The 20,990-nt window shown below is 40.0% G+C and overlaps 5 protein-coding genes and 1 long non-coding RNA gene across 8 annotated transcripts in view; 2 read left to right on the forward strand and 4 right to left on the reverse strand.

The window, feature by feature from the left end:
• Positions 1–81: 81 nt before the first annotated feature.
• On the reverse strand, positions 82–1,254 carry LOC104800833 (probable CCR4-associated factor 1 homolog 1). Its single transcript, XM_010523783.2, has one exon. The coding sequence runs from the start codon at positions 1,010–1,012 to the stop codon at positions 128–130; it is 885 nt and encodes a 294-aa protein (XP_010522085.1). The 5' UTR covers positions 1,013–1,254; the 3' UTR covers positions 82–127.
• Positions 1,255–2,853: 1,599 nt separating this feature from the next.
• Positions 2,854–6,326, reverse strand: LOC104800832 (probable alpha,alpha-trehalose-phosphate synthase [UDP-forming] 7). The gene is made up of 4 exons (XM_010523782.1): positions 4,188–6,326; positions 3,774–4,029; positions 3,327–3,663; positions 2,854–3,223 (listed from the first exon to the last, which is right to left on the reverse strand). The coding sequence occupies exons 1-3, from the start codon at positions 6,155–6,157 to the stop codon at positions 3,352–3,354; spliced, it is 2,538 nt and encodes an 845-aa protein (XP_010522084.1). The 5' UTR covers positions 6,158–6,326; the 3' UTR covers positions 2,854–3,223; positions 3,327–3,351.
• Positions 6,327–8,260: 1,934 nt separating this feature from the next.
• Positions 8,261–10,447, forward strand: LOC104800834. Its single transcript, XR_769814.1, has 2 exons — positions 8,261–8,714; positions 9,770–10,447. It is a non-coding gene; the product is annotated as an uncharacterized LOC104800834 (long non-coding RNA).
• A 683-nt stretch (positions 10,448–11,130) lies between these two features.
• LOC104800835 (aspartate aminotransferase, mitochondrial) lies at positions 11,131–14,880 on the forward strand. The gene is made up of 9 exons (XM_010523784.2): positions 11,131–11,434; positions 11,873–11,958; positions 12,556–12,762; positions 12,914–13,019; positions 13,125–13,229; positions 13,334–13,506; positions 13,936–14,095; positions 14,264–14,454; positions 14,547–14,880. Exons 1-9 carry the CDS (start codon positions 11,246–11,248, stop codon positions 14,623–14,625), a joined length of 1,296 nt encoding a protein of 431 aa, XP_010522086.1. The 5' UTR covers positions 11,131–11,245; the 3' UTR covers positions 14,626–14,880.
• Positions 14,881–14,958: 78 nt separating this feature from the next.
• Positions 14,959–19,227, reverse strand: LOC104800836 (shaggy-related protein kinase iota). Its single transcript, XM_010523785.2, has 12 exons — positions 19,075–19,227; positions 17,806–17,898; positions 17,451–17,510; positions 17,088–17,360; positions 16,926–17,000; positions 16,793–16,849; positions 16,319–16,459; positions 16,178–16,228; positions 15,971–16,066; positions 15,697–15,780; positions 15,489–15,590; positions 14,959–15,365 (listed from the first exon to the last, which is right to left on the reverse strand). Exons 1-12 carry the CDS (start codon positions 19,177–19,179, stop codon positions 15,267–15,269), a joined length of 1,236 nt encoding a protein of 411 aa, XP_010522087.1. The 5' UTR covers positions 19,180–19,227; the 3' UTR covers positions 14,959–15,266.
• Positions 19,228–19,982: 755 nt separating this feature from the next.
• The window catches only part of LOC104800837 (ribosomal L1 domain-containing protein 1), a 1,353-nt gene continuing 345 nt past the window's right edge, over positions 19,983–20,990 (reverse strand). Inside the window, exon 2 of one of the 3 annotated variants that reach the window (XM_010523786.1) lies at positions 19,983–20,929. In XM_010523786.1, coding sequence (XP_010522088.1) covers positions 20,170–20,929 — 760 coding nt within the window. In that variant the 3' untranslated portion in view covers positions 19,983–20,169. Of the gene's footprint in view, positions 20,983–20,990 lie in introns of those variants that run through there. The other 2 variants (XM_010523787.2, XM_019200992.1) reach the window with 2 other exon arrangements.

The raw sequence follows: 20,990 nt of genomic DNA on the forward strand, positions 1-20,990 counted from the left end.
AGGTGTATCGATCATGTGGAAACTCCAAATTACCATTGGATCGTCGAGTCAGATCAGTGCATTAGGCCACTGAGTAGGGAATGCCTTAGGATCATCACGGTTGTAGTCGTAGAGCATCTGAGAATGGTCATAGTTTAGGGTATCCGTTGCATAGAATACTGCGGTAGGAAAGCAAACCTGCCTGACCGGCGTTTTGGATCAACATCCCTTTGGAATTCACGGTAGGACGAGTTGGAACGACTGGTCTACTCACCCCGTAGATAAACCCTCTGGCTTCCTTGGCATCCAAGCAAAGCTCGTTCATCCTGATGAACACTAGGGCAGTTAGCAAACTGTCCGAACCTGCGTTATGGGCAGCTCCCACGCGTCGAATCCGTAGCTTCTGAGCCAATTTCTCTAACCCTAGATGACAGCCGAGCCATTTGTATTCACCGGCCATAACCTTCAGGTCGTAGACCACGCCGAAAACCCTTCCGACAACATCTGCAAACTCCTCGGGAGTGTCCGGAAGCATAGCTGGAAACCTCTGTCCCTTGTTGAGGACACTGATCACATAAGCCAGATCGTAAGTCCCGTGGAAAGTGACCCATTGGATGTTCTCTTCATGGCTCAACATGCAGAAGAACTTGGGGAAAAACGAGTGCTGGAACATGTCGATTCCCTCTTCCCTGATCTTCTTCAAATCAAGACCGTGTCTCTCCAAGAAATCGATCGCTTCCTCGTTGCGTGTGTCCGAAGGTCCTCCAAAGTTGGAGAAGTTAACCTCCCAAGTGCCACCGATCTCTCCTCGGTCGTTGAACAAAGTGAAGCCGAACTGAATCAGTTTGGTGGCTTCAACATTGATCTTCATGTTTCTGTATATCAAGTCCTCGGAGGCGTATCTCGGCGTCCACAACAGAAAACCCGGAAACTCAGTGTCGAAAGCCACCATCGGGAATTTCTTCAGACGAACCCTCACCCGATCCATCTCTTCGTCCACGTTTGATCTCCACACTCCCCTGATTTCAAGCATCTTCCGACGATTTCCCGATCGAAAGCCAGCGATTTCCGAGACGGGTCCGAGGAAAGTTTAGGTTTTTCCGGAGGAGAATTTGCAGGAACACGGAATCGCGGCGGGATCAGTTAGGGTTTTGTCGGGCTTATAAAGGCGAGAAGGAATCAAACTGTGTACGTACGTAGTGAGGTAAAAATCTATTTCCTTTTTTCTCGATTATTTTTGTTTTCCTTTTTTTTTTACGTGTCTTCCAATTAAACCCTTGAGTTCGTTCTACAGTTATATAGTCGGTTTTAATTTGTTGGGATTTCCTTTTTTCGAAAAATGGAAACTTTTACTTTTTCCGATGACACCTACGTAAGGTTTCAGAAATGGCAATGCGTGCGCGGGTGGAGTAATGTATTAATAATTGCAAATATTTGCAACAGATTAGAGACATTTATTTTTTTCTTGATAAACGATTAGAGACATTTATTGTTAATTATAGTTTGTTTTTGCGATTTATTTAATTAATTACCCCTACAATGGAGGCTGAAGGGTGTTAGTTATTAGGGTTTCGAAAAAGTTCTAATCTTTTGTGTTTTTTTTTTATATTGGTGATTGTCGAAGCGGAATTCGAATATAGGAGGATATCATTTTGTGATCCCACACCACCGGACCGGACCACCAAGCAGTTATCAGGGAAAAAAAGATTTGACTTTTGTTGTATGTGTTAATGGGATTCAGAAAAAGTTGTAATCTTTTGTTGTGGGTGTTGATGGAATTTAAAAAAAAAATTATTTTTTTGCCATGCACGCAAGGTGTTCGACATGATACTGGAATGAGGATTTTTCATGGCGAGAAACGTCACGGAGATTCTGCGTCTCCAAATCGCTTCTGATTCACCCATTCCCTTGTTTTCAGTTGTATGGAAAGCGACGCTTCAAGAGCCAAAAGACCCACCCTGTTCTCGAGAAACTTTCTCAAAGAGAGACAAGACCAGACCTTATCAATGCGAATCCATGGGCTGATGCTAAATGTGTGTCCGCCCTTGAGTTTCTATCTTCCTCCAGGCTGTGGTAGAAGCTCCATCTCAACCATGGCTGCCCGCTTCTTTTCTGCGGATGTGCCATCACATATACGCAGGCCCCTTTTGAGGTTAACCTGTGCTGCCATGGAGAGAATTTGGCGCCATGTGCAAGTTTGCTGGTTGTCGTTGTTGTTAACAGGTTGGCTAGACTCTTGTGTATGTCAGTATCCAAGTCACTCCGGCTTCATGTCATTTTCAATGTCTGGAGGGAACTCCGGCTGCCAGATGATTTTGAGGACTCAGTGATTTCGAAAAAATCGTGTTCAAGAGCTTGACTGAAGAAGCAACGGGAATCCGATTTTGGAGATGCCGTTGAGAAACGCAGAGTGTTGTAGAGAGGATTGCAGCTTGGATAGAACTGAGATCCAATTTCGCTTCAAACACGGTTTACTCACCAGGAATGAGATTGAGCAACAACCTGAGGTCTGAGGCTACCTTACATCGATCGGGCCATACGAGGACATGGCCGAAATGAGAAAGAGCAAGGCCGGGATTATGGCACGAGAGAAAAGAGCGGTTGCGGATTTGAACATGAAGGAACACTCCAACCTTCACATTTTCCCAAAGAGATGAGATATTACCGAGCACGAATCGGATTAGATTAAGCAAAAACTCACTGATGGGGAAACCTTGAAATTGAACGTAAAGCAGTGAATCCTCCATACTACATTCTAAGAACATGAAAACATGAACAGGGGACAAGGTCAGAAGCAAGTTCATTCAGGCACAACGGTGACTTTGTTTCAGAGGCTTGCTTGTTTCTGTGTTAATTGTCTTCGGACGTAAAGAATGGAGCAAAGGAGTCCTAAATCCAAAAACACGCAAAGTTATCTTTACATACCTTTTTTTTCGTTCACAAGATCCAATAAGCAAAAAAAAAAAAAAAGGGGGCCGAATCGAAATATTCGATGGCAGTAAAAGAGAACTAACTTGTTTGCGAAAGCAGTCTTTGGATTCAATTACAAATCAAAAGGAAAAGAACTCAAGACTGTTAAAATGCTTACATATTTCCTGCACATAGAAACATCCCCACCCCCACCTGTCTGAATCTCTCCATAGCATTTCAGGCATTGCCTGTGTTCTCCCCCACCAACTTCCTCTTTGTTTCTTCCGTCAAAATCCACCACCAAGTCTTCTTTTCGCCACACACAATCCACCATCTGTTGCCAATGGTCGTCGCAAGAACATTTATTAGATTTTGTCAAAAGCCTTTGCAAAGAGATAAAGGAGAAAAACTCTAAGAAGGCAATGGGGGAAAAAAACCTGGCAAAAAGATTCGGATTCAAACTCAAAAGGCATCCTCGAGTTCTCTCATGGAAAAGCTTGAAGCCTCGGATGCTTCTGCTAGCGATTCAATCATGCTGGTCACTTCAGAGCTGTCGTCCACGTAATACTTGGCCTTGCTCGGCTTTTGCCCAACCGTGCAAGCAAAGACTAGAGCATTTTCAAACAGAATTCCCTTCGACTTTGCGTTACCTATGGCTTCAAACATGTCTTCATCAGATCGATCATCCCCTATACACAGCACGAAATCAACTGGCTCCTCCTTTTCGGCCATTGTTGTGAAAATCTTCTCTGCCACAGATCCTTTGCTAACACCCTAAGCATTTTTGCATTGATAAGATTCTTCGAACATGAAAAAAGCTAAAAGCCGAAGCCTTTGTGTGTGAACAAAGCTATAAGAAAAAAGGAAAAAGACAGGTAAATTACCTGAGGCTTAACTTCCACAATGTAGTGGCCACTTTTAACAGCAACAGGCTCATTAGCCAGAACATTCTCTAAGTGCTCTAACATTTCCTTCGCCTGTAAAGACCCAAAGCCGGGATCTGCATCTCGATATTGCCAAACCAAAGCGCTCTCTTTAGGTTCAACTGCTGAATACTGTCTCATTACAGGTTCCACAATCTGCATCCAACCAAAGTCCGTACTCTGACCACATGTTTCCCATTCTTCATTTTGGGACCACCTGAGCACAAGACATTAACCGTGTTATTTATTGAGAAGAGACGATATCACATAGCACAAAATACGGATGAGGTAAAGGGTTTCGAAGGGACCGACAAATCTACCAAAAAAAAGAAAATTTTAACACGTTAGACATAAAAAAACCTAGAGAAAAAGTACCTCAAGAAGTATCCATGCTCAGCTGCAATTCCAAGGTTTTTGCACGGAGAAAACCACTTATCTAAACTGTCCCTCCCTCTTCCACTGACAATGAAGATGCTGTTCTTCGGGTCGGCACAAAGTGCATTTAATATGTTGATAACTTCCCGGCTGGGGGCCTTATTGATGGAGTTCTGTGGCATCAAAGTACCATCATAATCCAACAATATAGCCCTACTTTTTGCCCTTTTGTAATCCGACACAATGCAAGGTATTGAAAGCTTTCTGAAATTGGGATCCAATGCCACAACCCTGAAACCGAAGCTAATGCCCATCCCCCAACACCGTTTCTTGAAATGGTCCGCACATATCCTCTCCAAGTCTTGCAAAAAACTTCGGGACCAATAAGCTACATCATGGATACTAACATATCGGAAATGTTTTTCATGTCGCAGCTGTTTCTCGGGATCACCCATTGAGATAGCCTCGTTTAATGCCTCTGCAGTGGCTTCAACATTCCAAGGATTAACACGTAGAGCCCCACTTAGTGAAGGAGAACACCCGATAAACTCTGATGCAACCAGCATACTTCTCTTTGGACCGCAGAAATCTGATTCCGAGTCAAGCAAGCCGTGTCGACATACAATATATTCATAAGGAGTGAGATTCATACCATCTCTAACGGCTGTGACGACTACACACTCGGCAATATTGTAATAGGCAACCTTTTCACTAATTGGAACCGGGGTATCAATATACACAATGGGTTGATATCCAGGTTCTCCAAATTCTTCATTGATCCTCCTGCAACTTTCTTGTATTTCAGCACATGTTTCCACCATATTGATTCCTTTACCCCTAACAGGATTTACAATCTGGACCAGGACAGCCCTTCCCCTCCATTTTGAATGTAGCTTAAGCATCTGTTCCATGGCTAGAAGCTTCAAATTAATACCCTTGAAAATATCCATATCATCGATACCCAGCAACACCGTCCTACCTTCAAACCGCTTTTTGAGCTCTCTCAACCTACCTTCCTCTTCTGAGAGTCCCATCACTGATTGTATACGAGACATGTTGATCCCAACAGGCATGATCTTGATTCCTACAGTCCTTCCAAAATATTCAAGCCCTATGTAGCCTCTCTTAGATTGATATTCCAGACCCAACATCCGACTACAACAAGCAAGGAAGTGACGGGCATAATCAAATGTGTGGAAACCAATGAGGTCACTATTGAGCAAAGCCTTGAGTATCTCTTCGCGAACAGGAAGACTCCTGTATATCTCGGATGAGGGGAATGGACTGTGGAGAAAAAACCCCATTCTTATTCGATTAAAGCGTCTTCTCAGAAATGTTGGTAGGACCATCAAATGGTAGTCATGTATCCAGACATAGTCATCATCTGGGTTTATAACCTCAATTACTTTCTGGAAGAACAATTTATTCGCAGCAACATATGCCTCCCAAAGAGACCTTTCGAATCTGCCTCCATGATCTGCTGAAAAGGGAAGCATGTAATGGAAGAGTGGCCATAGTTGCCTCTTGCAAAAACCATCGTAAAACTTTGATTGCAAATCAGGTGGGAGAAAGGTCGGAACACATTTAAATCTATCCAACAGTATCTGCGCCACATCATCTTGCTCATTAGGGTCCACATCAACACCCAAGGATCCTACATATAATATCTCCATATCCTCCGGCAAACCATCCTTGAGCTGCAAGTACAGTGAATCCTGGTTCCAACTGAAACTCCAGCTTCCATTACGCCTCTCTGCCTTCAAGGGAAGCCGATTAGCCACGATAATCATTCGGTCTGTGGGAATGGAGGACGGGTTATCAGATGACACACTATAGGCCTGATCTTCATCAAGTTCACACACATTACTGGGGACTGTCATTACCCTTGGAAGCCGTCTCCGTTCTCTTCCCATAACAGGGAAGTTCCCTGATGCCAAGTCTAACAAATTGGTATACGACCTAGAAATCATCTTCTAAAGTCTCTAGAGACAAAAGAATTCCAGAATCTCTTTCGACAAATGAATCACTTCAAAAAATCTGCACCAACCAATCAGCTAAACTCTTGACCAGATGAATCACTTCAACAAATCTGCACCAACCAACTGGCGAGAGAAACCCCAAATGCAGGAATGAAAATCTACACGAGAAGAGGAAGAAGAAAAATCAGTATTTCCGGTGAACGAAAACCAAATCGAGGGTAACCATAGCAGTACCGAAGAAATCAAAACCTGCCAAAAATTCACAACATTCACTGATCTTCTTCTAATACTCGGCTAAAAAACCGAACTTTCTACGCAAAGGATCGAACAAATGACAAAATATATCATCCAAAAGCAAGATCCCTGAGATTGAAACCCAAAAAAAAAAAAAAAGAACAACATTGGCAGAAGAAAATGAATCGCATTTCAGGTACCAAAATCTGAATCGGAGCGATTCGATCCTCCCAATTCAGCAAACATAAGGAAGGAAACCGCAAATGAGCAAATTGAAACGCAAATTCGAAAGAGCTTCTAGGCATCTGGACTCACCTTTTCACCTCCTCGCGAGAGAGGAATCCGATCTTTCCACACAAAATGAATGCGAAAAATTAATCTAGGGTTTATATGAAAAACACAAAAAGAAATAAAGGAAAATTCTCGGTTTCCAGCCTTACATACGTACATTTTGCAAAATATCACAAATGCCCCTATACTCTTAAAAATAAACTTACATGATCTTAATATAATCAAAATATTCATACAGATCCTTCAAATTTATGAAGTTGGGCCTTTTATGTTATAATATTCATACTTTTTTTTATCATATATATTGATATTACTATAGTTGGTTAAATACACAAACAACATAAAAATTTGCATAATGCGTTCAAATATTCAATGGCGTTTAATGGGAAATTTAAGGAGATTTATTTATTTATTTATTTATTTATTCATTTGAGTTTAATACTAGATGGCGAAATCTTGTAGAGATTCAACATTTTTTTTTTTCCAGATTTAATCAATCAAAGCAACCGATAATAGGGCGTTTAACGTTTTCTTAATAAAGAGCCAAAAGTGTTATACAATTAATAATATAAGGGTATCTTTTGCAATTTAACATAAGCTCGTACGTATAGCGATCGTACGTCGTGTATTATGGAACGTCATGGATACGAATCTCGAAGAGAATATAAATTTTCCATTTTATTAGATTTTTTCAAAAAAATAATTCGTGATTTACTGGTCAATTCAGAGGTTCACCAAGATTATTTTAAAACACACAACCGTCACGGAGTGGGAAGACGTTATCCGTACTTGACAGCCAATAAGATTGGTCGACGTGAAAGTAAACGTGACAGACATGTGGTATTAGCGTTTGCCCGATTAGAAATTTTGGATAAGGCTAATAGACAGCCGGCGACGCACTAATGCCAGCTGGCAAATGGGTGGAGATAAAATCACGCGCCTAGAAAGCGCGTGGAATGCGCGGGGATTACACGTGATGCAGAAAAACAACGTGAGGACGCGTGACGCTGTGGGGGTCTGCCGTCTGCTAAGACCGAGTGACCAAACGAACGTGTCTTGAACCTGCAATGTGGACCCCTACATGACACGTGTCCGAACAGGGATCGTTTCTAGAGTGAGGTAGGTGTACTTGTACCGGAGTTTTTGGTTTTTGGTTTGGATTTATCAGTGGAACCAAAATCAAACCGGAAAATAATAGAGACAAAAAAAATGTTTGTGATTTTTTAGTTGAATTTATTGTTATTTTTATTTAAAATTTTTACAAACGACTACTATCATATTTGGATAAATTTTTTTGCGATTCAAATATTCTAAAGATAAATGTATTTTTGGATGATACTTTGATAGAATACTATTTTTAAAAATAAAACGGTCATTTAAATAAAAATGAAGAACCCTCATTTAAATAAAAATGAAGAGTGTGATGGAAATTAATCATTATTTGAATTATGGCTCTGTAGTTGTATATAAATATATATATATATATATATATATATCAAGGTTTGCATGTACAAAACTATATATTTGCATTATACGGAAAAAAAAACGATCATTTTAAAAATCTTTACTGTTTTAATTTGTATGCTGTTCGACTTTTGTTTGGGATATTATTGAAAGAGCATTTTAAAATTTAATTCTTTTGAACTGTGCTTAAAACTCTGTTTCAACACATCAAGAACCCTCATTTCCTCTTCAAACGGTTTCCGAGCTAATCATGGACATCAGCGAATCCATTGTCGCGAGATTAAAACAAAAGGGTGATTAGATTTCCTAAACGCAGAACCAGAAGAATCCCGGAAGAAACAGCTGTTTTTTTTTTCTTGTATTTTTTTGGGTTGAATCAGGAGAAAGTGTGATCGAGTAGGCATCGTTTCATGGCTGGGTACAAACCCGATGGTCTTGATCGGTGACTCAGGTGTGGGAAAGTCGAACTTGCTCTCTAGATTTACGAGGAACGAGTTCAATCTAAAATCCAAGCCAACTATCGGTGTTGAGTTCGCGGCCAGAACTCTTAAAATCGATGGTAAGGTTAACAAAACTCAGATTTGGGACAACGCTGGTGGTATGATAAATTTCATGTGTTTTGTCTTCTGAATTTATGGGTTTTCTTCTACTTTTGCTGAAATCGTGTGTATGGGTTAGGTTGTGATTGTTATGGTGCTGTTGTGTTAGATTTATTAGATCAGTTAGGGTTTTCAGAATCATGTGTTTGGTGGTTTATTAGATGTGAACTCATGTGTTTGTTCATGTTTGGTCTGATGAGGATGTGTTGTCTGGGTTTTGACTAGAATGTACTACAGTCTTATGCAAGTTTTGAGTTATTGGTGTTTGATCATGTATCTGAATTTCTCAATTTCTAGATTGCCTTGACTCTTTTTGCATATGGGTTTCAGATTTCCAGTGATTTTGTGGTGAAAAGATCATAATTTGTCAAACAAGTCAGAGTGTTCTGCAGTGTTATGCAAGTTTTGAGTCATTTGTGTTTGGTCATGTGTCTGAATTTCACATATTTGTAGCTTGTCTTGACTCTTTTTGCATATGGGTTTCCGATTTCCAGTGATTTTGTGGTGAAAAGATCATAATTTGTCAAACAAATTAGGATTTTTATGTTTGGAAACTTTGAATTGTTTTGTTGATTCTCCTCTTGTTTGATCAAGCTGGGAACTATTACAGTCCAAGTGATGTCAGTCAGGTTTTTAGCCCATTTTTCGTGTGCGAGTTTCCCCCTTACCAGCTAGAATGGCTTGTATTAGAACCCGGGTTCTCGTGCTGGCTTTTTCAGAACAAATCTTATGGTGTTTGCATCAGTGATTCCTCTCTAGTCATGAGTTGAATCAGTTTTTTAGAAGTCACCAATGTTTCTCAGTGCCTTACACTTGAAAATCTCGTCTTCCGTCTCTTATGCAATGTTTATATACCTTCCTGCCTTCGGACAATTCGGATATCCAACCAACCGCAATGCCTTTAACAGTTTGCTATGTTGCAGTAACACTTGCTTAAATCTTGTGATGTCTCTTGTATATATGTCTGCTTGATCTTCTGATACACCCATCTCAGAGATTTGCCATATCTTTTCAGTCCTCCACTTGGTTGTACATATCGTCTTCTCCACATGTTCCAACGATTTTCATCTAAGCTTCATTCTTGTATGCTTCCATGGCGCCTCACAGCCTGTTGCACATGTAAAGGAAACATAACCTGCATTTTGATTGCAGAAAGAGTGTAGGATATCATATCTGTATACTGGGATAATGTTTTTTTAGATGTATACACACAAAAAATGGGACAAGAAAACTCTGTTCTTCATTTCTTGTCTGGTCATTAACCACACCCCTAGAACTCTGAAACCTCTGACAGATGCCGAACAAGGCAACAAGTGTGCATCTTCTTCACCCTTGTGTCAGTCAAAACAGAAGACGGGAAAGCGTTTGACAAGATAGATGGAATCACTCTGTTTCATGGAGAGGCTTCAGCTTTGGATGTCAACCAACGGTTGAGGGAAGCCTTCACTGAAGTGCCTTGTTCAGATTCACAACGCCGAAGGGGCTGGCTGCTTCATCTGGTTTGCCTTCTAAAGGGGAGAGAGAGAGAGAGAGAGAGCATAAACGTTACAGAACAAAGACAGGTCTCTAACTCTGCTCATGAGATTCAGTTCCTGTTCTAATTAGACATGTGATTTGATATTGTGGGATTTGGGTTTTGTGTACATAATTATTTTTTGTATAAAATGATTTTACTTTCTTGTTTTAAATTTTAGAGAAGATTCTAAAAAATAACCGAATTTAGAGTTTTTATGTTAATATTTTTGTAAGTTCAGTGTTGGATTTCTTTTTTAGAATTTTATTAACCGGTTGGTGAATAATTATACTATTATAGTGGATTATGGTTTAGGTAAATTATTTTAATTTGAAATATATATATATATATATATATATTATATTTAAAATCTACTTTTTTGTTTTTAGATATTTTATTTGAAATAATTTGGCAAATAAAATTATTTTTACTGCTTACCTTGGTAAACTGTAGAAGCTTCCGGAATATATCTACTATAATTGTATGTAATGATGATGGATAACCAAAAGGGTAAACACAACTTGGCTCAGATATGGATTATCTACACTAATTTTCTGATTATATTATTATAAGATTATTATTACCTTAATTAACTTTTCATCTGTGCCACAGGTTTTTTTTCAAAATTGACCAACGATGACAGCACAGGGTCAAATCAACAGAATATTCCATATAAATATACAATTATTCTATATCCAGGGATTGAAAGGAAAAATTATATATTTATATATATAATTCATAAAAAAAAGTAAAAACAATAAAAGAAAAATACAAAAATAAATAAAACAGATTTTGTATTTATTGATTTAACCTCTTACGCATATCGAGGTAGTTGGGTGATCTTGCGGCTCATTCGTCCTTTACCTGCACACTTGGGACGTTTCGCTGCTTCTGCAGCTCCCTATAAAAGCCCCTCAGGTCCTTTTTTGTTTTCATCTCTTTTATTCAGCACAGAGAGAGAGAGAGAGAGAGAGAGAGATGGCGATGGCGGTGGCGATCAGGAGGGCGGGGTCGACGGCGAGTATGCGGCGGATCACGGCCGGTGTCGGCCTGAGATCCATGTCCTCATGGTGGCGAAGCGTCGAGCCTGCTCCTAAGGATCCGATCCTCGGAGTTACCGAAGCTTTCCTCGCCGATCCTTCTCCCGACAAAGTCAATGTTGGTGTGGTGAGTTTCTCTCTCTGGATTATCTGCCTTCCCGTAGTTCTGGATCGTTTGTTTGTTCCCCGGGAAATGGCGGAGAGGAATTGTAAATTGCTTTAGGGATGATCTATGAGCGCTTATGTGGAGGTTGCATGCAAAGATAATGCCTTGCAAATGTTGGAAATGAGAGCAGGCGAAGTGTTGATTTTAGGATTTTTGTTCAGTATGCATCTGAATCCATAGGTGGTAAATTGGCATCGCGGATCAAAAGGAATTTGATTACCACTTCTGCTAATCAATGAGAGACCCTTCACGGGTTATTCACTGGTAGGAAAAAGCAAAACAAAAAAAATTGAAAGTTTCAGGAGTTATATTGAGGATTCAGTGTTCTGATTTTTGTTCTGGTTGATGAAGCTATTGGTGTTTACTTGTTTCATCTTCTTGAAACCGATTATCACTTAGGGGGCATATCGCGATGACAACGGCAAACCTGTTGTGTTGGATTGTGTAAGAGAAGCCGAGCGAAGGATTGCTGGGGCTTCGTATATGTAAGATTGCTGCTTTCTTTCCCTTACGCTTCTGTCGATTGCCATGTATAATTATTGATTGTCTAGTTTCTTCTACTTGTGCAATGGTGAGAGTTTCTGAGGTAGAAAATCATTTGCGAGCTTGGCTGGATTTGCTCATAGCCTTTAAGATGTTGGAGGTGCCTTTATTATCGTGTTAAATATTTATTATGCAAGAGATGCTTATCTTGCTCTCTTCTTTTATTCCTTCTGAGATCAGAATAATTACTTTATTCGTAAACTGGGCTGGTGAGTGGTCCCTCTTTGCCAGTGCTATCTGTGAACAGAATTCCACTCATTTTACTCTGTTTTTTTTATATCTTCAATTACCCTTTTCTCTTTTTGTTGTCATCTTAGTGTTGACGCTTGAAACAATGTTTCTTTGGATGATCTTATTTTCTCTAGTTGTATGTTCTGTGACCTAATTTTCTTAGCATATTAGGGCGGACCCATTGTCTCATGTTATTATGCTCATATATGAATCATGTTCAAAAGATCATCAGTGTCCTCAATTTTTTCCCATTGTGCTGTTTCACTGGACTGATTGGAGTTATTTTTTGTTGCCTTAATCGATTAAAGGGAGTATCTCCCTATGGGAGGGAGTGTCAAAATGGTGGAGGAAACATTGAAGCTGGCCTATGGGGATAATTCTGAGTTTATCAAAGACAAAAGAATAGCTGCAATTCAGTCTCTCTCGGGAACTGGTGCTTGCCGAATATTTGCAGACTTTCAGAAACGTTTTCGTCCTGAATCACAGATCTACATTCCTGTGCCAACCTGGTCCAAGTGAGTTTCTAATAGTTAGATTTATTATTCCTTACCATGTGCAATGACATCCGGTTTTCTAATCCACAATTCCATTCTTGGTATTTTATATAAGAGAAATGCTCTAGTGTTTTTCCAATTAGCTATAGCTTACATCAACCTTTGTCATCAGCCACCACAATATTTGGAGAGATGCTCAAGTCCCTCAGAAAACATATCATTACTATCATCCAGAAACCAAGGGTTTGAACTTCTCGGCATTGATGGATGATGTAAAGGTAAGCAAGAACGACTTCATCGAATCTGGTGCATTAGTTACTTCTGTCTCTTCTACTGCATTTCTTGTATGCAACATCTTAATCCTGTAATGTATTTTTTCATAGGATGCTCCAAATGGGTCGGTCTTTCTGCTCCATGCTTGTGCTCATAATCCTACTGGGGTAGACCCAACAGAAGAACAATGGAGAGAGATATCACAGTTGTTCAAGGTATGGGCTCGGCAATTTTCCATAGCTATTTTGTCTAATTTTCATTCTTTTTTCTCTTCTTCTTGATCTCTCTGGCATAGACTAATGGCGAGCTGTCATTTCAGGTTAAAGGTCATTTTGCCTTCTTTGATATGGCATACCAAGGTTTTGCTAGTGGTGATCCAGAGAGAGATGCCAAGTCCATCAGAATCTTTCTGGAGGACGGTCACCAAATTGGAATTTCTCAATCATATGCAAAGAACATGGGACTGTATGGCCAGAGGGTAGGATGCCTCAGGTAATTATCTCTTTCTTCAATTCTTATTCATCAGAAACTTCTTTTGGGTAAGTTTCTCATATTCCAAGATACTAATCCTTAATGAGGCTCCAAGGAATGGAAGATAGGCAGACTTTTAAAATGTTTCTTGTACGCGGCTGAATTACTTTTCCACAAGATCATGCATGAAGTATTTTTTTTTTAAATAGAAAAACACGTATATGGTTGGATTTTCCATCCGCAATTGCCATCCAATAGCCTCTCTACCTGAGAAGAGAATACATTGTTTTTTCATGGTATCTGATGATTAAATTTCAATATTTTATCTGCCATCATATTGAATTGTATAACATGGCGACACTGACTGATATACATTTAAAGTTACAATTTAAGAAGGGAAAAAAAAAGAGAAAGCGAGAGAGGTTAATGTGAATGGGTGTTGAATGGCAGTGTGCTTTGTGAAGAAGAGAAGCAAGCGGTGGCTGTGAAAAGTCAGTTGCAGCAGCTGGCGAGACCTATGTACAGCAACCCACCTCTGCATGGTGCCCTCATCGTCTCTACCATCCTCGGAGACCCTGAGTTGAAGAGCCTCTGGCTCAAGGAAGTCAAGGTAACACCTTATCATGTTCTCCAGGTTCCGAGCATCAATCTGCTTCAGTATATATCATGCCGTAAAATCTGTTTTCAAAAACAAATATGGGTTTTGGCTGTTATGTTTTTTTCTTTGGGAATATTTAACAAAGTTGGGGGATATATGATAATGTATGAAAATGAGCAGGGGATGGCGGATAGGATAATAGGAATGAGGAGCGAGCTGCGTGAAAACCTGGAGAAGATAGGGTCACCTCTATCATGGGAGCACATCACGAAGCAGATAGGGATGTTCTGCTACAGTGGGCTAACACCAGAACAGGTGGACCGAATGACAAAGGAATACCACATCTACATGACCCGCAATGGCCGTATCAGGTACTCTCTCTTCGAGTTTGCCAATTGAGATTTTGGCTACTACTAATAATAATAATAACAACATTGGAACGATGTATGCGTGCGTTTTGCAGCATGGCGGGGGTTACAACAGGCAACGTCGGCTACCTTGCCAATGCCATCCACGCCGTCACCACCACCGATTCTTCTTAACTGAGAGAGAAAGGTAGATGACGTTGTGAATTGGGAAAATGCGATCTTGGAGAGTCAAATAAAAGACCAGGTGGTACACATATATTACCGTCTCTATTCTTCTGACATCATCCATCGGCAGCCCTCCAATAAGATTATAACATTTTTTTTTTCCCTAAATTTCTGTTGACGCCATAATCGTGCAAATGGCAAATGCTGATTTTGCACTTAACTATATGCCTTTTAGTGCTTTGAATCCATTTCGCACTTGCCTTTTTTTTCTTTTAATCATCGGGTTTTGCCTTCCTTTTGTGTGATATATCAATTTGGAGATACGACAATTAGACATAATAATGATTCAATTTCACCATTGTATCGTCTGCTCCGAAGGGAGAGAGATTGTCTTCAAATGTTGGCGACCAAAAACATAATAATATACAAGAAAAAGAAAATGCAACGAGAAACTTTTTGAGTGTCTTACATATGATCAAGGGGGAACAAAAAGAGGTAATAATAGAAAGAAAATAATCGAACTCTCCCGATTCTCTCGTGTGCTGAATGCCACGCGCAAGGGAGAGCATCATCATCATTCATCATTCATCATTCATCATTCATCATTCATCATCGTCCTTTCTATCTCTCTCTTTCGATACGTTTGCCGTCTAAGGAGCTGTTGCCTGAAATGGAAAGGCACCGTTCATCTGCCGCCTCACGTGCTCTGGTATTAGCCTGCTTATCAGCTCCGTCGATGCTCCCCCCAACTGTTTTTTATTTTTTGTACCATCCATTTTAAAAAAAAAAACGACAACAAAGTTTCTCTTGGACGTGTTCATTGCTTTAGCCTTGTGAAACAACAACGAAGAAAACAAATATATGTAGTTTACCTCTTGTCTGAAGTTGAACAGAGATGGCAATGGACGACCGTTTGGAAGTCGGGCATTTGGCTCCCGGAGCTCGTCGAAGAATGGATGAGCGCATGCTTCGAGCTTAAGAGCAAAAAAAAAAGATTTATTAAGCATCGTCGGTAATAGAAGAAAGCTGAATGCTCTATGAAGTATCCCAAAGATTTATTTCTGGTTCAGAAATACTGACCGCAGTGCAGCGTAGACTTGGTGAATATTGAAGAAGCCGAGACGTTAGATCTATTGCTTCCGGAGGCATTCGTTTATGGAAAACCTAAGTCATCGACCACCACATGTATTTTTTTTAGTTAATAAGCCAGAAAGTCATATATATGTGGTTGTCCTCCCACTTGTGATACCAACTTATAGATCGAGGACAGCCCCAAAATATTGTTTTAGCTTCACAGATTATGCTTCGATCTGGGACAAAACAGAGAAAAAAAAAACCCTGAGATGCATAATACCTTGTGCCATGGGTGAGCTTTAATTTGCGGGAATCTAAAATCTGTGTAGTTTGGATTCATGCATCTGATTTCTTCCCGAGTAGGAGTACCAAGAACCTAAAAAACAAGGCAGCATGCGTTGCGACACTCTTTTAGATTATTTGGAATCTGATATAACACACTGACAAATGAAGTCCTCTCATAAACTATAGTGAAGGAGGGAGTCACCTTTATGATCTCTACCAGCTGGTCCACTGAATTTTCTCCCGGAAACAATGGCTGCAAGGAGAGGATGACATAAATGTGATGATTAGGAGAGAAACAGCAATGATCATAACATTATTACAGATAACAATTATCCACACTAACCTGACCAAGAAGAAGTTCTGCCAGAACACAGCCAGCAGACCACATATCTATGGAGGATGTGTACTCTGTCGCCCCAAAGATTAGTTCCGGAGCTCGGTAATATCGAGAGCAGATATATGATATGTTTGCTTCACCTTTGACCTAATGTGAACACCCAAACATGCATATTCATTATGTTTGATGTTGAGAAAACACAACCAGGCAGACCCATAGAGATATGTAAGTTGTTTCTGAGAAAATAATATAAACAGTTAATAACGATTCTCACGGTAAGAGAGTTCATAATTTATTGACGTATTTGGACACAAGAATTTGCAGCTGAAAGAAAGTCATAAGAAAACCAAGTGGGTTCTGCCTTGTGTTGAAAAGAATAGCAGCTTCAACTGCTGCATGCACTGCAAATACTATGCATGCCAAACAAACAAGTACGCAAAAATGAATACCAAAACAGAAACGAGAGAGTGGCCCCCTTACCAAAACTTTTGCACTGCCAAAATCGCATAGCTTAACCTGGTGGGTAAGAGGATCAACCTGCAGATTGCATCTGAGAATTAGATTTCAAAGCTAGTCAAGGTTACCAAAGATGCAGCAAGATATAATGAATTACCAGAAGATTTTGTGGCTTCACATCTCTGTGGCAAACACCAGGAACAGTATGGATATAGGCCAAACCTCTGAAGATCTGCAACGCACGTTTTCTAAACATGATCAGAATCAGCATTAAGGAGAGGGAGTATTTACAAAGAAAACCGTAAGTGATATTCCGTACTTGGTATGTGTAAAGTTTGACATAGAAAATTGGCATTCTCTGATTTGAACCAGTATAGTGCCTCAGAACCCGGTACAAAGTCTCAGGAACATACTCCATAACAAGATTGAGGAAGAGTTCATCTCTACTTGTCGTGGAGAAAAAACAATGCTTCAGCGAGACCACATTTGGATGATCCATTAGTCGCATTAACTGCAACTCACGGTTTTTATAGCGCCGGTCTTGCAAGACCTTCTTAATGGCGACCGATTCCCCGGTTTCCAAGCATTTTGCCTGAAAAAGGTAATTTGGTGAGTCGATCAAAGTGATAGAGATAATCCATGGTTTACAAATGCTAGAAGTAAGAAGCACATAGTTAATTACCTGGAAAACAATTCCAAATGATCCTGTACCAACAACCCGTTCAGCCATGTAACTAATGGTCTGTAATGGGCCAGGAGGAGAAAACCATAAGAAAGGAAATTATCTCTCAAAGAAAAAGAAAGAAAGAGAAATGAACGAAGTTCACATATACGTCTTTAATTTATATTTTATGGTGTAGCACTTGCTAAACATGTCGATGCTTCCCATAAGAAGAAAAGAAAAGAAGTAGCCATTTTAGTATGGTAATCATGCACACATTAATGATTATGAAAATCAAAAGCATTAAATTCTGTTTTGAATGATAAAAATAAGTTAAACAAACACCAGATCGGTGATAAAGATTTCAGACTCTAACCCGCTTAGGTTCACCATTTTTGCCTCCAATGGTAGTGGAAATGATATGACCAGTAACAGCATCATTTCCCTCGATAACAGCAGATGACATTTCCTGCAATCATACTTGAATGTATTATTATACACATTAAACTTGGCCCGTTTACAACGCGCTGCAAGGAAGCCTCATCAACATTTACTGATTTCCCTTATTTGAAGCCCCACCCCCAAAACAAAAGAAACTAAACCCTATTCTAAAACTTCAATGAAGCGCTATGTTTCTTCTCAAATAACACACACACACATATACATATATATATAACCACATTGTAAGTCAACCAAAGCTTATGGTTCTGGCATGTATCAATCAAACAACAGCTAAGCCAGTACAAATGAGATGCATGAAAAAAGCGAAAACCTGCAAAAGATAATCATATATAACGCATAACATATACGAAAACGGAAACATGGAAACGGAATAACAAGGATAGATGTCAATAACACTCTTTGTCGACAGTTTAAATGTCGTAGTGTGGAACAAACTGAAACAAAAGGAAAAGGAGATGAAATAGTCATAAATTAATCTACAAAATGAAACACGGAGAGAAACAGATGGAATGAACCAAGAACCATAACTACTCAGACAATATGAAACCTGGTAGGATGTAATTCAAAGATCTACAACACAAAATTCTGTACTTTATATAGCGTTGAAATGAATAGCTGAAACATCAAAACAGAGAAAAATAAAAGCAGGGAATTAGGAGGAATTTATTTCTGGATAAACAAGGGCAGAAGTGCTTCATTGAGGCAAAGAAACTCAGTAAGATCTTAGATCTACAACTGCACAACATTGAGCCTGTGAAACGTAACTTCACCGAGGAGCAAGACACTTCTTCTAAGCTAAATCTTACTCAAGAAACAAAGCTTTCATAATGACATTCAACAATAACTCTCAGTCATCAAATCAGACTCTCCAAAGATAAGGCTGAGGCCAATAGGCGAACAAGGTAGGGTTATCTACTGCATGCAAAGCAACCAATAACAAAGTGGAACTCAATCAGAGAACCTCGCCGGAGGCAAATTCTCCGGCGAGCTCGATTGAGAGATGTCGACAAGAAAACAATAGCACGAGTGCACAGATCGATCATACTAAGACTTCAAACAGAGAAAGAAGACCTAGATCGGGCGAGATCTACAACAGCCACCAAACGCAAGTTCAAATGAACTGTACACCAAAAGCACCGAGCAAAGCGCGAGACAAAAGGAAACAGAGAGGAGAAGGAGAAACCTTGTCGGAATCCATGTCGGAGCGACGCTTCAGAACGTCTCCGTCGTGAGGCTGCGGCGGTGGAGCAAGAAGCTGGGGCTGAGGCCCCAATGGCATAGAGGCCATGTGCTTTACAGCTCCTTCTACTCCCTCTCTCTCTCCCACTGAAAGAGAAATGACTATTTTTCCTCCAATCTCTCCTGTGTCTAAATTTCCCAAATCGCTAAAAGACAAAGGAAGTCTCCACGCGCTAGTGAGGAGCGTGAAATGCACCACCCAATGAGAAAGCTCGAGTTTAGTTGATTAATCAGCCATTAATGTCAATTCAGAATTCAAGACATAGACTCATTAAATCAATCGTGGAGTTTATTATTACCATTACTATTATTATGACCATACAGAGATGTTGGAAAATGTTGATAAAAATATATCCCATGAGCATATGTCACCATGTATCAAATCAAAATCATTTTGGTTATTAACCAATCCAAATGAACAAGAATCTAACATAAAAATTGAACAGTTATAACTTCTCCAAATCCGAAAAAATGTAATAATCGGAAAAAAAAACTTCTTTGGAAAAATATTTTTTTTACTAATAAAAAACTGAAATAAAATCAAACCGAAGCGACGTTGATATAAAAACAGAACCAGGCATGACAGATCCATGCTCTGGCTTGGCTTAAGAATGCTAAAACCCTTCAACACTTCATCCTCTCTACATTGGTTAAGCTTTACTAGTAACAATTTAAGAGCTAATATTAGGGTTTATTATTCCACATATGGAACCAAAACTAGACATTTACCTACAGCATTTTCCAGATCGATCACTGTATTGCAACTCTAGGGTTCTTCTTCTGCATGAAACCGCCATGTTATTGGAAGAACAACTCATGCCATCATCCTCTTAATAAGCAAAACCATGGAAAGATATGAATGCGCATAACATTACTATTCACTCATCGAAAAAGGGTTCTTCTCTATATCATATCTTGTCAGTCCAGGCATTGTCAACAAACCACAACAACATAGATAACCACCGACTACATTGATGTTGTTCTTCAGCTTCTTCGACCTAACTTGCTCCCCACGCTTTCTTTTTACCATCACTCTCCCCTAATTCTCTTCATTAGAAGCATCGACCTTGAGATCCAGATCTGGAACCGATTGATAGACAGGCAATGCCAAGCTCTCAAGCAGCTTCAGATGAATGGATTTCACATTCTTCCATTTTCTAGGCACAACATCAACTACTCCACTGATTGCCGCCACAACATTCTCAGCGATTTCCTTGTTTCCCATCGACAATTTCGCAACTTTAACGACACTGCAAGTACCTGTGCCCATGAAAAACAATGTCGACCCACAAGCCGTCTCGATCTGATCCTTCCAGTTCTTGTTCTTATCGATCGGTACTAACATCTTCTTCTTCTTCACGAACTGCTTTCCAAACAACTTGGGCAGAATCGGCATCACCCTCTTCTCGGCGAAATACATATCGTAAGAATCACAAAGCTTTCTCTTGGATTCGACTGTACGGTAATCAGACTTGAACTTTGAAATTTTTATCACGTCGCTGATGGGCAACTTCTCCGCTTCGATCTTCTTCATCGCAGCTTCCTTGGTGATATGGTTCTTGGATCTGTCGTCGATAATCAAACAAAACTCCGGCGAATCTTCGACCAGATCGATAAAAGGGTGAGGAAGAGGGATCATCTCGGGATTCGTTCGGTCCTTTTGAGGGACTTTCGTCAGGGCCACGATCAGATACATGAACCCGTCGTGCTCCATCGGTCTGGCCTTCTGGGTCATGGACTCGGAGTTCCACCATTTTCGGAGAGATTTTACAGCCCTATACACGGTATTTGGATCGACCCTCGAGGGTTTTTGCGGCGGGCGGGCCGCCGAGCAGGTCATTCTCCGGCGAGAAGGGGGGA

Source organism: Tarenaya hassleriana, unplaced genomic scaffold (assembly GCF_000463585.1).
Source record: "Tarenaya hassleriana unplaced genomic scaffold, ASM46358v1 Cleome7, whole genome shotgun sequence".
In the NCBI taxonomy this organism is placed as follows: domain Eukaryota; kingdom Viridiplantae; phylum Streptophyta; class Magnoliopsida; order Brassicales; family Cleomaceae; genus Tarenaya; species Tarenaya hassleriana.